General features: G+C 33.4%; 2 protein-coding genes across 6 annotated transcripts; both read right to left on the reverse strand.

Annotated features, from left to right (window-relative positions):
• Positions 1-463: 463 nt before the first annotated feature.
• Positions 464-4407, reverse strand: LOC114711799 (PHD finger protein ALFIN-LIKE 3-like). The gene is made up of 5 exons (XM_028896229.1): positions 4121-4407; positions 2569-2601; positions 1886-2114; positions 1491-1617; positions 464-974 (listed from the first exon to the last, which is right to left on the reverse strand). Exons 1-5 carry the CDS (start codon positions 4215-4217, stop codon positions 705-707), a joined length of 756 nt encoding a protein of 251 aa, XP_028752062.1. The 5' UTR covers positions 4218-4407; the 3' UTR covers positions 464-704.
• A 1131-nt stretch (positions 4408-5538) lies between these two features.
• LOC114711827 (nuclear transcription factor Y subunit A-5-like) lies at positions 5539-10615 on the reverse strand. Of its 5 annotated transcripts, none has more exons than XM_028896256.1 (5): positions 10610-10615; positions 8464-8601; positions 7994-8118; positions 6145-6312; positions 5539-6058 (listed from the first exon to the last, which is right to left on the reverse strand). In XM_028896256.1, exons 2-5 carry the CDS (start codon positions 8585-8587, stop codon positions 5723-5725), a joined length of 753 nt encoding a protein of 250 aa, XP_028752089.1. In that variant the 5' UTR covers positions 8588-8601; positions 10610-10615; the 3' UTR covers positions 5539-5722. The 5 variants fall into 5 exon arrangements, with proteins under 5 accessions (XP_028752089.1, XP_028752085.1, XP_028752086.1 ...); XM_028896252.1 differs by lacking the exon at positions 10610-10615 and adding an exon at positions 9939-10314 and having other exon boundaries at positions 8464-8755; XM_028896253.1 differs by lacking the exon at positions 10610-10615 and adding an exon at positions 9939-10314 and having other exon boundaries at positions 8464-8940.
• Between the last annotated feature and the right edge of the window lie 3226 nt (positions 10616-13841).

Here is a 13841-nt window from a genome sequence, read left to right on the forward strand (position 1 = left end):
GCTAAATCTGATAAGTAGATTAATATTGAGCTTCTTATTTACTGATGATGACGATTATTATTATTATTGTTATTGTAATAAATCTTTGTCGGTATAGCAGCCATGCACAAAGCAGAACAGACTGTAACCCAAGCAAAGCTTTTGTAAGAAGAAAAAGCACCCAGGAGTAAGTATTCACTATGACTCGACTGAGACAATATCGCTCGTCCATTATGAATACTCAGACCATCATCCCTTATCAGACACGTTAGAAATATTTGGGAACCTCCTTATGCCAATTAGACCATCACAATCGATTACTTTGAAAAATTAATTTTGACAATTTCAACAACTCATCTAACCTAGATTGTTTTCTTTTGCATGGTGTCTCACCATCGCCTCTGCATGCAAAAAATTGAAAAAAGCGAAGCTGCCGGTCTCACAGTACGAGTTAACTAAAAGAAGGAAACGAAGAAGCAAAATATTTGAACTGAACGCAATATTCTGCTGGCTTTGAATTATTTTTAAAATTTCTGATTTTTCTGAATGACAAAGATGAACCTAAATCATCACAGGAAAATTCCTAGTCTGGGAAAAGAAAAGGAAAAAAAGAGAAAAGAGAAAGCTACAGGGGTAAATATGAACCTATCCATCGACTGCATTGGAAAGTAGATCAACCAGACCAAGAAAAGCTAGCACCGCCTTGCAATGACAGAACCTAGCCATCAGCACCGAGCTCTCTTGTTACTGCATGATGGGCATTTGTATTGCTTGATATGCTCCGCCCTTGCAGGGGTAATCTTCACACATTTGCCATGGAACCACTTCTCACAGATGTCACAGCAAATCCAGAACTCATCAGTACCGTAATTCTCACCGCATGCCCCACACAAGGTATCTCCATGTTCATCATCTTCATCTTGCTCGTCTGGAACTTCATCCTCATCTTTGGGTTGCAACATCTTCGATTGTCTACCCTGGCTTTCTGAGGCTCTCTGCTCCCGAAGCCAATAAATAAAATGAGAAAAACGAACCAGCTCAGAAGTGTATAAACTCTTGACACTATGCTCACAAGCGCAAAGGGAAGATTGCAGGAATCAATCAGCACCAACAAATTTTCCATCCATTTAAGCAAGCATCTCGAGATGCACTCAAACAAGTGAATAACCACCACCTATAACCTACATTTTTTAGGGTTATATGCATATTTATATGATACAAAATTCCTACCTAAGCCATATACAGTTTCAATACATGCATAATAGCACATTGTGTCACAAATTTCATAATAATTGCACGAAATTAAACATCTCCACTTCTAGACTAGAAACCCCAGACATGAAATTGACTCATTGACCAAGGGGCATAATTACTAAAAAGGCCTCCATCTAAAAACAGACTGCACCCAAGACCAACCAGGATTTCTTCACTACATAAGTACACAATTATTGAACTATTAATGAACAAGTTTTACTTCTGAAATGCAATCATAAGAAAATTATATTTACCACCTTAGAGCCAGACTTAGATTTGCTGCCGCTTTGATTTGAAGACTTCTCCTTCACTTCTTTCTTTGCTGTACCGGTAACAACTTCAAAAATTGTTGGCAGTTCATTGATCATATTGAAAAGTCGTTTTCTGCATGGAGAACCAGATGGAAAGTTAATGGTTGCTACATCAAGAGACAGAGTGTCAATGAGCATAAATAAAATGTCACATAAGTCAGGCAGCCACGATCTAAGAACCAAGGTACTTTGCAGCCTTTAAGTTTTAATAGCCAACTCAATACAAGACCAGCACCCCCCCCCCCTTCCCCAAAAAAAAAAAAAACCAACAAAAAAAAAGGAAGAAAATACAAGTTAATGTAAGATAAAATCTATGTAGGTATGCCTTGAATACAAAGTACCTGTCAGCTCTATCAAAACCAAATCTGGCTCCAAAATAGAAGGCCACGGAAAGTAACCATGCATCACTATGGACTGCGACTAAAGATAACCAGTCTTTTTCTTGCATGCCATCCCTGGCAAAATTAATTCCCAGAACAGGCTCGGGAAGCTCTGGAGGAACTTCTTCAGCAGGTAGGTTCACTTCCCACTGCTCACTAGGGAGTCCATACAAGCACAAATTCTCCTTCTCTGAAAGAGTAATATAATCATAACCAAAACAAAATATAAAGAGCAGAAAAGCTACAGATAAAGTAAGTATAAGCAAGGCTGACCTATTTCTGATTATAAAATACTGTGTGTAACAAATCTATCAATGCACTCAATACAATAAGAAATGAGGGGCTATAAAATACATTACTCACTAACCGCACTTAAAGAGGAGAAAATTTAAACTCTAGAGAGTGCACAAAAGGATACAAATGATATCATGAATCAACTGATGAAATGTCTTAAATTCTTAAAGAAAGCATTAGAGAGTATTGCACCAACTAGAAACTTAAAAAATTTACAAATGGGAAATGCAAAAATATTTACACACAGGGACTTTACCACCACAAACAATACCATTACACATCAGCGACTTAGCAAACAAGTTTGCTGAAAAGGAATAAATGAATGGAGAGCTAAGGACATTCCTACTAACCAGGGTCACATTGGCTGTAAAAATCTTCAACATCTGCAACAGAATGACCAAACAAAGAAATAATCAGCAAGAAAGTTTTTGCCACTCATATAGATGAAAAGATTCAATGACAAAAAAAATCTAGAAATTGTATTTAAAACAAACAAGACAAGATAATAATGTTTGGTTCGCCCACAATCAGCACAGAACAGAAGAAGACCAACATCCGTCATCTATGACTCTTCTAAAGCATTACTCCGGGCTCTAGATACTGAAACATTTAAACTCAGAACTCATATAACTTACTGCCATTTTCCTTATCCTATTTCAACCAATAACCATCAAAATGAAAATTCATACAAAAGTACTGAAAATGTTTTTACGGATAATAGTTGAAAAGGGCAAAGAAACCAAGATTAACAACCCCTGCGTCAACTGTAAAAGAGGCCTAAGCCAGCCTCACTGAAAGGAAAATGACAAGACTTACAAGAGAGAGAAAGAGAGAAGCAAATGTCATGAACCTTACAACAGAAACCAATAATTGTAATCCACACCAACATAGATAATTCCAGCTCTAAACCAAGCCTTGCGGGTTATACCCAATGCTACCTCTGTCCATCTTACAAGAAAGGGTATAGCTTGACTGTACATTATACTAACAAACTGCTCTGGAAACAATAACGGAAAAGCATGATTCCATCAGGAATTCCCAGTATCAGTTGCATCCGTGTGACAGTCTAACGTGTGCAGTTTGAAAGTTAAACCTGTAAATAGGTTCTATAAGGTAAAAGCCCAACTCAATAAACTATGAAAAAAGTCGTCATGACATTTCGTTTTGGAGGAAGAGGTGGATTTTCCGTTTCTTTTACGCTCGTGATTAGCATGAATGAGGAAAAATTGAGAATGCGGGACAATCTTCTCAATAACAAATAACAATGTTAATAGATCCCTTCCCACTCCAGAGTTCGTGGAAATTAAGAACAAAAAAAAAATAATAAAGAGCCTGATTATTTTGCACTGAATGCAGAAAACTTTGAACGGAAAGCAGCATTAAATACAATTCAAAGATAAGTTAGAAGGTAAAAGTAAACAACGAAAAAGTTCCTCCCTCGATATCTTAGATAATAACAAACAGTGAAGGTTAGTAAATAATTTAAGCAACTGCCATTTTTATCTCAAAAACACTGTTGGGTTGAAGAATTTCTGCTTCTCTTCACTCATGAGTAACATGGATGATAAACAACTGAAGGTACAGGACAATCTAGTCAAAAAGAAACACCGAATTCAACAAATCCCCTTCCATGTTCCTCCCAAATATTCTTGAGATAACTCTAAAGCCCTCACTCCAATTTAACCATTAGGAAATCAAAACTAACGAAAATAAATAAATATAAAAACCCTACTGGTTCGCAACGAAAGTGCACAGATTTAAGCCGAAGCAGCTGCAAACACCGCATTAAAACTTACCCCTTCCCGTCTTGTATACGGTTATTCTCGCGGACAAATATCAATGACCCAGAAAAGACGAAATAGAGAAAGAGAACAAAGACACAGAAATGCGAGAAGCATGTACCCGTTGTAAGGGCTTTAATCATTCCAGCTCTTCGGCCTTTGAAATCCCTGAAAACCTCTTCAACAGTGCGAGGATTACAATTTGTTCGCGGGTCCATTACCTCAACTTCCCTCTGAGAGTCTTAAGAAGCAAAATCAGAAACAATGACTGCCTCTGTGCACAAGACAGAAGATAACGAGAACCAGGTCGTCTAGCGAGAGAAGATTGAACGGAATTGCTGGTCAGAAGGTGGCGGTTCCTGCCTTGAGAAATTCAGAAAAAGGAGAAGGCTGTGTGGAGGGGTGATGGTGTGCAATTTGAAGGAAGGTATTTCTTTATGGAATTGACTTGGGTTTTTGATATTAGGTTTTCTGGTTTAAATTTTAATTAAGGGGGATGAATATTGTAACTATATGGCTCCTTCATAAAATATAGAAAAATATATTATGTAGAAATATTGAATTTTTGGCTCAAAAAAAAAAAGAAATACTGAGGTTTTTTAAAAATGGAAATACATAATTTGGAGTAAATGCAATAGGCGTGTATTTTCACTTTTGTAAACCTCATTAAGGAATGAATAAATGATGATAAGTGATTTGATTTTTATCTGGATATCATAGGAAAAATAATAATAAATAATCATTTCAATTTTACAGACTGTGTTAATTATTTCTAAAATTTAAAAATTTATCATATTTTATCTAAAAATTAATACAATCTAATAATTATAATCAATGGTTATTATACATTTACTATTCATGCATCCAAATGACAATTTTTTAAAATTATAAAGTTTTAGTATATTTTTAATTCTATCAATGAATTATATGTATTTTCTCTCGCTGCAATATCTTTATGTTGATTAAATTGTATTTTGATTCACTAATTTTGTACAGAGTTTTAATTTAGTCTTCTAATTTTCTATCTAGTTTTTTAATTGTAACGCCATAATCTCAAATAATAATTTTGTATCCTAATCATTATTATTTTAAAAATTAAATATGATATGTCCATATTTGATAATATTTTATTCATATTTAAAATTTTAATAGAGGTACTTTACTTTTTTTTTAATAAAAAAAATCCTTATGTGACATTAAGAAATCAAATGGATGCGCTTTGTTTAATTTAAATACGATCGCATTTATAGTCTATTTCAAATTTTTGAAATTTTATATATAATGGTAGTAGTAGACTAGTAGTAGTGTCAATAGTAGTAATAGTAATTGTAAAAAAAAAAAAGTAGTAACAGTAATAATAATAATAATAATTTTTGTATATCCACTGAACTATTTCTGAAAATTACATATGAAATAAGAATTCAAGCGGCGGGCTCAAGTTACATTTCATCCAATTCTCCCTGAAAACACACACATTCAAACATATCCTGTTTTTATTAGGATTTAATTCCAACAGGTCTGTATGTTTACATATAATACATACTTAATCTAATTAAATATATAGCAAAGACCTAAAAATCTCTCCTTAAACAAGCTAGTAATAGAAATACACAACATAAAATGAGCCGAGGATGACTTCCCAAGGGATTCAATCAAGCAGTGATCTTTTTCCAACCGAAAGATGAAACAAGAATAACCGCTATAACTTCCCCTTTCAAATCTGTCACATGAAGACAGACAACCCATGCTGATTCTCATCACCACTCATATGGTCAACTGAGAAACTATGCACATTGATTCCAACATTAGAAGGATATCTTCTGGACAACCTCAAATTTGATTCATGTTGTTGCTGTAATATGTTGTCGCTGTCAGAACAAGTGGAGGTGGGTGCGCTGCCTCTGCAATTTTCTAACCCAAGAAACTCAGGTTCTGTTTCATATTGACTTGCTGAAGGTAGTTCTGATGATTCTTGAAGCTTCTTGGTGTTAAGAAAGCGTCCACCGGAACCTCTGGCTCTCTTCAACGCATGTAGATGCCGAGACTCGTGAAGATATGGCTGCAGAATTTTACAATCTCAGTGTGTTCAAGTGAAAGTGATGTTGAAGAACAAGGAAAGGGAGAGGGAAATGAAAATGCACTTACTTTCCGCGTTTTGCTGAGTTTGTTCTGTGATTCGAGTTTTGATCGATGCTGTCTTCGCCTCAGAATTGCATGATATTGTTTTGCATTCACAAATATGGGTTCTTCAGTGAAGTCAAGTGGAAGTGGAAGTCGAAGAGGAGCCATTCCCATTAGTTGAGCATGATGAATCTGGTTAGATATATAAAATGGAGTATGTTTCAGACAAGGGAAACCCATTCTGGCACTATTGCTGCTTTATGCCTTTAACTCAGGTCACATGGCTTTATAGACTCACTTTACAAACAGAATATAGCAGAAGAGAATCTGAAGAGTAAAAGACTGAAGTGAACAACCTTATTACAGATGGATAGTCCACTTACTTTCTTCATAAACTATCCATTTGGTATCACAGCAGAAAAGGAATTCCAAGTTTTCCTTTTTTTAATGTACAGGTACGACGGTTATTTCATCACCAAAATCAACTTTTTTCCATTCTACTTCTCAGTCCATTTCCTTATGTCTATTAAACAGGGGAATTAAAGTCAACAAGCATAACATGCTTTCTTCTAAAGAATACTGCATATCTTAAAAGTTTATTATAAAAACAACAGGGTCAAAGAAAGGAAACAATATCCCCACAAAGATGAATTATTTTTACTAAACGAGCAAAGCAATGAAAGAATAAGAGCAAAGGAGATGCAAAGGAAAAACTAAAACGCTTATTATTAAATGAAAAGTTACTTTATAGGCCTCACTTTCTAAAGACTAAGAATCTCCAAGGCTGGAAAATAACATGTAGCACAATAAATCTAAAAAGAATAATTATGCATGGATAACAAGATGAAAGATATGGACAGTTTTTTTTTTTTTGGGGGGGGGGTAGATATGGACAGTTGATTGACCATTTAAAAGTGGTATATAGCCGGTAGCCACACAAACAGCTGGCAGATGTAATTTACTCCTGAAAGCCATTGGCAGTTTTTTGCTGAAAGGCTTTGCTCAGAATTTTTCCTGAGTTTCACATACTAGCATGCTTTTTTCTACTAGAAGCTTTCACTCTAACTCCTAAGTTCAACTAAGGGTGGGATGGGATCCTCGCCCTTGGCAGCCAAGAGACAGAGATGGAACCGAGAGAAAAATTGTTGTGTAGTGCTATTATGTTGTTGTTATCATTATTCAACAATATTTGTCTTGGTATAGGCATTAGAATAAGGGGTATGACGTCATTTCACACCCTACCTACCAGTAGTTTTCACTTGATATTCCCTTCATTTCCTTGTCACCATACCTAAGATGCCCTTAGGATGAGTTTGGATTGAGAAGAATGGGAGGAAGGGAAGGGAAGTCAAACTTTATTTTTTTTAATTTAAATCTAAATTTTTCCTTAAAATAAAATAAATTTTTCCTTAAAATAAGTTTGGACTGGGGAGAGTAAATGAAAGCATAAGAAATTATCAAAATTAAACTTTCATTTCCCTTCCCTTGCCCTCAATCCAAACCGTAACCTTAATAACAAAGCCAAATTCATTCTCACAAAAGTCAGAAAAACCAACAACCGCAATTTTTTTGTGACAACCAATGACAACAATTTTGTTTCCATCAAACTCTAGCATAAGAAAATTTCAACTATATAATATACTGTTATGCTGGTCACAAAATCACCAAAAACAAGGAGACATAAATATACTAATAAAAGAAAAGAACATACTCTGATATCTTAGACTGTAATTCACATGCAGCACTTAAAAGACGACCAAAAGATGAGTTGGGTTTATGGGATGCAATATGTATCTGTAATCCTAATTTTAAGGAACAGAGATGCACCTATCTTACATACACAGAACACTAACGTAAGTATGTGTCTACTTACAGTTGATTTGTTATGATCCAGAAATGGAGAAGCGAAGGCAAAATCCTGCCTCCCCACAGATGACCTGATGAGACCTCCCAAGGACATTCCCTCAGAAGAACTGCTATATTGCATAGAAAACTGACCTATTGTAGGAAGGAAGGCAAACATCAATTGATATGAATTGTGAAGTACCAAACCCATGCAATTGAAAATATTTGTTTGATGGCTAAGCCATCTCAGATCATTTTAAAAGCATGATATACTACAGATGTCATTATTCTACAAGAGTTGATGCTAAGTAAGAAGATATCATGCGGCAACTAGAATGTTATTGTATATTTGCATTACTTCGTGTCTTTTCTTCTGGTATCCATAGTGCTGGAGTTTCATCATAGAAATATTGTACAGCAATAGCAGAAAACCAGCTGGTAATGAAATTATTTCAAAATTACAGATACTAAACAGAATTTCATTTAAAATAATGATACCTGAATTTGCCGAAACACCTTTAGGATAAGATTGCTCATTTGGTTGAGTTGAAGATGAGAGTTGTTCTTGAAATGGAAAACTAGACAGCTTAGTATTAAGACATTGTTGTGGAAGAACTCCCATGTTTAAGCTCAAACCTTTGGACATAGGTGATTCTTGTCCATGAAATCCAGATGAAGTTTTCCATGATGAGCATCCAAGAAAATCAGGGGATGTTGAATGAGCAGAACGTAGGCCAAAATCTTTCTTACATGAACCCTTCATCGTACTTCACTATGGCCTAACCATTACCTATTAAAATACAAATTCACTGAAACTCAGACATTAAACGAGGCAGATAACATGGATTTGGCTACATCTTTCTCAATCACCAGCAACCATGAACAGTATACCTAGCAAATTGCTGTTGCAGTAAATATTAGCAGCTGAAAGTTGAAAAGCCTGAACTAATTGAATGAATTTGATTCTTCACTTACCTGATGACGCCAAACCAGAGATAAGCATGAAAAAACTTATACAGGAACAAACAAATTCACACGTGCATATGTGTTTGAAACCATTTTCATGATGTGTGTGGGAGAAAGAAACCATCGTCCTCTTGTCACAAGGAAGCAAGGATAGGATGAAGAACTGTATAGAGAAGATCCTATGAGGACCTTGTCAATACTTTAATAAAAGAATCACGGATTGTCACTGATTGATATATATAAACTCTTGAATCAACATATCCCATAGTAACCATGAGCCATTAATCATGACATCTGAATAGCCTTGCAGAAAGAAAACAGACAATATTTAAGCAAGTTTAATGCAATATTGGTCTGCACTCTGCTAAACTGAGAAGCAGCCCGCTTGATAAATCATATGTTCTGTTGAGGTGTTCCTTGTAGTCATTCCTCCATCTAATTAACAATCAACTGTGAAGCTGAAGAGAAACAAGGGGGAAATGTTTCAACCGACATAGTTAACCAATAAAAAAAAAAAATGCTGTTTTTCAATCATTCTCCCCGGACTTTCCTGCCAACTGCCATGGACTGTATCATCAGTGACACAAAATTACAAAGGAAGGCCAATAACAATGTTGAGAACTCGGAAGTCATCTCTAACCCAATATGTATAGTAATTCGAATTCACATGATGAGAAAAAGAAAGGAGATATCAGGAATAGAGAACAGACACAGAGTACCATGCATATGAATCGAAGCAAGAAGATAGAAAAGAATTCCCCACCTCCAATGCTTAACCTCCAAAAAGGAAGGGAAAAAAAGAAAGAAGCTTTTCATAAATGGCAGACACCCACACTATTCAAACAACAAGAAACAAAATAATTGCTTAGTATCTCAGTTTTTCATCGGCCCTGAACAAATGAACTTTTAACTTTCCAACCCAGAAGAAGATCATCTCCAACATCCTGAGCTTCATAAAACATAAAACAGCGCATGTCATCTTCCTCCAAAACATACAACAAACTCACCATCTGGTTGTATCAAAACGACACAGCTTCTGCTCCTTTTGCCTTGGTCTGTATCGAGGGGACGTCTCCTAAAACGAGGGATTCATCAGCATCAATACAAGTGTGCAGCTCTCCAAAAAACTTGAAATATCTGTTATAATGTTTTTCAACGTTTTTACTTTCTTTCGGGTGCCTTAAAATTTATATATTCGCTTTATAATGAAAGATTGGGGAGATGCTGAGCCTCGCATTCTATTCACATTCTGATTTCTGATTTATGCCTTTTAAGTTCTACCCCGGCTACTACTCCTAAGCCTTCTGTTTGTTGTTGTCTTGTTTGCTTCATTGACGCGCTTCCTGAAGGCCTGAGCGTGATCTTCCAAACAAGGCCTTAAAAGTTAAAAACAAAATGGTCAAGAAGGGGCCAAAAAAAAAAAAAATCTTCCTGCTGCTTGAAGTGTTGGTTATTTCTATGGCTCATAGATTTGAATCCTCCTTCTAAAGCCATTTGGTTAGGTATGTCTAAAGAGCTGAAATACAAATAAGGGAGATCACAGGAGTAGAGTTACTGTTCTTTAGATTGAAAGTCAAATTTATTAAAATCAAACGAAACAACATATAAGTTTTAAGTGAACCAGCAAACTAACTCAACATGAGTCAGGTCATTACAGATATATGCAGATAACAAACACAAATGAACAATCACAATAATAGCCCACATCAGCGACCCCAACCTTGCATGACTCTGCCAATATATAAAGTTGGAACTTGATCCCCCAAAGTAGGCTACTTTGACCAAGTTTTATACAAGATAAGTTAACAAGGATTGTCATAGTTTAAATAAGTGGTAAGGATCCTTGTATTTTTAATTTAAATAAGTGGTAGGTGATTCGGAGTTTTCATGATAAAAAACATATGCGATTCTACTACTGACAAAAGATACTCCTATTTTATTGCTTGTTGTTAAGATTGAATTTAATTATATATGTGTACATCACTGAGATGAATGAGAAATATTTGATGTGTAAATTTAAAACTTCTATGGTTTATTATTTAAATTGAAGAAATATAAAGATATAATATATTGCATTGGTTTATACTTTATACTGTCAAATTAAATATACTATATATCAAATAAATCCTCCAATGTTGATGGTAGTAATAATAATGAATATTTCTGTTAAAAAAAAGTAATAATAAGGAATATACACAATTAAAGTTAATTAGAAATGTCCTCAGATATTTAAAAAAATTTTTTGTCTGAACATGTTTAGAGCATTCGTAAATTATTTGATCTTATCATGAATAGTTCATTGCATTATTATTATTTAGCTATCTCAATTTTTTTCCCAGTCATTTATGGCACAATTCATTGATTATAAGAATTAGGATTATATGTAATTCTAATTCAAATATTTATTAGCCAGATTTTTGTAATGAAAAGTGGTTACATTTTCACTCACCGGGTAACTATTGTTGTTCTATTAACGTTGAAAACATAATTTAAGATAAGACGTATCCTTAATTAAAAACCCTACAATTGATAATGATATGTGGGTGATAATATCAAACCAAAAATTTAATATTACTTCTATTGCATGCTTCCTCTATACACCTCTTTGATCAAAGAAAATTGAGTCTTATGGGAATCTAAAGATTAAGTGCATTTGGCAATATGTTCTATAATATTATATTATTTCTAGAAAACCCACATAACCAAACACAATTGAAATATTACAATAAGTCCTAATTTGGATCATATCAAACATAGTACGAGTTGGCATTTCATGAAGAAAAGAAATTAGAAGACAAATTAGAGGGCCCCATTTAGAGGTGTGATCTAACAATGCTTATCATTAATAATGTCCTGTTTTGATAATATAATACAAGAGTTTTGGTAATGATTGTCGAGGATTGAGAGGCCTAGGATGTCTTATCCCAATTATTATTACTAATTGTTAAGTTTATATGTAACTTTCCTAACTTTAAGTTGTATAAAAATAATTTTTCATTTGTTTTAAGAAAATTTGAATTCATAATCATATACCGTTAGTTGATTTTTTTAATTATTGACGTACGATAATAACACGTCATAATTCATAAAACAATGAATCTTTCTAATTTTTTAATATATTTTTACAAATAACTATCTTAAATTTTGGATTTTGTGTATGTTATCTTTCAAAACTTTATCATTAGTGAAATAACAAGTTGATTGACAGTGATGAATTATATCTATATAAATTTACAAATTAGAAAAAAAAAAATCAATCCCAAATTTTGAAGGATGAAAGATCTAGCTGTGCAAAAATTAATTCAAAATAATTATATTTCATTTAAAGGGTAATTGTCGATTTCATTCTCAAATCAAACTACAGTGGATTTATTAACCTAGTATATCACTCAACCAATATGTCAATGGTTAATTTTAAACGAAACACACCTACCCACGGCTCATAATTTTTTTTTATCAAGAATGATTCATAGATGTCCTTTTCTATTCCGCATTATTTATATATTAGATGTGAATTGTAATACTACCTTTTGTCTTTAATATAAGAATTAGTTGATTAGTTTGAGTATAAGAAAGTTTGCTAATTTAGTTATCTGTAATAAATAAATATTTTTTCTCTAAAATATCTTATTAATCAAATGTGTTAGCTAAAATATTTTAAATATGCAACTATTACAAGAACTATTTTAAAAAAAATGAATAATATGATAGACAAAATAGATTGGGGTGTTATATTTAGAACTAAATTAAAATTAGACTAACTTTTATGTTAAAAGATAGGAGGTAGTAATACAAATATATAGAGGACAAGTAGGAGTGCTAAACGATAATAACTTAAAAACACGAAACAAATACGGCTTCTGTGTTTTATGAATTAATTATTAATAATTTATTGTGTGAAGACAACTTTGTAGCGTTGTTCGATTTGGATTAATGTCCGAAGGAATCAAGAAGTGCTGCGTCAGATATCAACCACTATATTTTATTTTATTTTCATATTCCATGGTACCGATTTAGCTTTTTAATTTCTAATTCTATGCTTCACTATTTTTATTTATGTAATTAATTAATAGGTGTTTACGGCGAGTTAAAATCACTTAATCTTGTATACTTTACAAACTGCACAAGTGGAACTCATTCTTTATTTTTTGTCTTTCAAGTTCCAATCTAACTTGAAATTCATTTCAAGTAATTCTGATCGGTTAAATATATATGTCATTTGTGTGAGCGACTTGCATGCACTGCATTTAACTAGTGAATACATGCGTGACAACTACTTTTGTTGACTATTGTCCGAATCAATCAAGAAAAATTTCTAGTGAAATTTTTAATTTTAAATATAATTAGGAGTGTCCGAAGATGAACGGGCTACATCACCCGAGAAGCTCTAATCATTTTGGGTTGGACAATGACTGGCTTTCCTGCCCTAGAATGATAGCTTGTCATGCCACATATAAAAAAAAATCACTTATACTGAAAAAATACATTTCATTTAACTTATAATTAACTTTTAAGATGTTAAAATATAAATATTAAGCTATACAAGCAGATTCAATTTAAATATAATCATATCCCTTAAAGATCGGAGTCTGGCAAGCAAAAATACATGACATTTTTATTGTGAAAAAAATAAGGCATTTTCTTTTGTTGGCTTGTGTCAAGCCATGCCAATACTATCCCTTCTTTTAAATTTTGATGCTCAAATTTTAACTCATAATTGCTTACATTACATTCTTCATGAGACACGAATTTTACATCAATAGCTGCATTAACTCAATATAATAATTTCTCTCATCAACACATAAATCGAATTATAGACGTGTTATATTATAACACCAAAATGTGAATATATAATTAATATGATTTTAATTTTTATTCTATTTTTTTGAAAACTGAGAATAAAAATGAAA

The sequence above is a fragment of the Neltuma alba genome, unplaced genomic scaffold (assembly GCF_004799145.2).
Source record: "Neltuma alba isolate B1F8T4 unplaced genomic scaffold, ASM479914v2 tig00011320_pilon, whole genome shotgun sequence".
In the NCBI taxonomy this organism is placed as follows: domain Eukaryota; kingdom Viridiplantae; phylum Streptophyta; class Magnoliopsida; order Fabales; family Fabaceae; genus Neltuma; species Neltuma alba.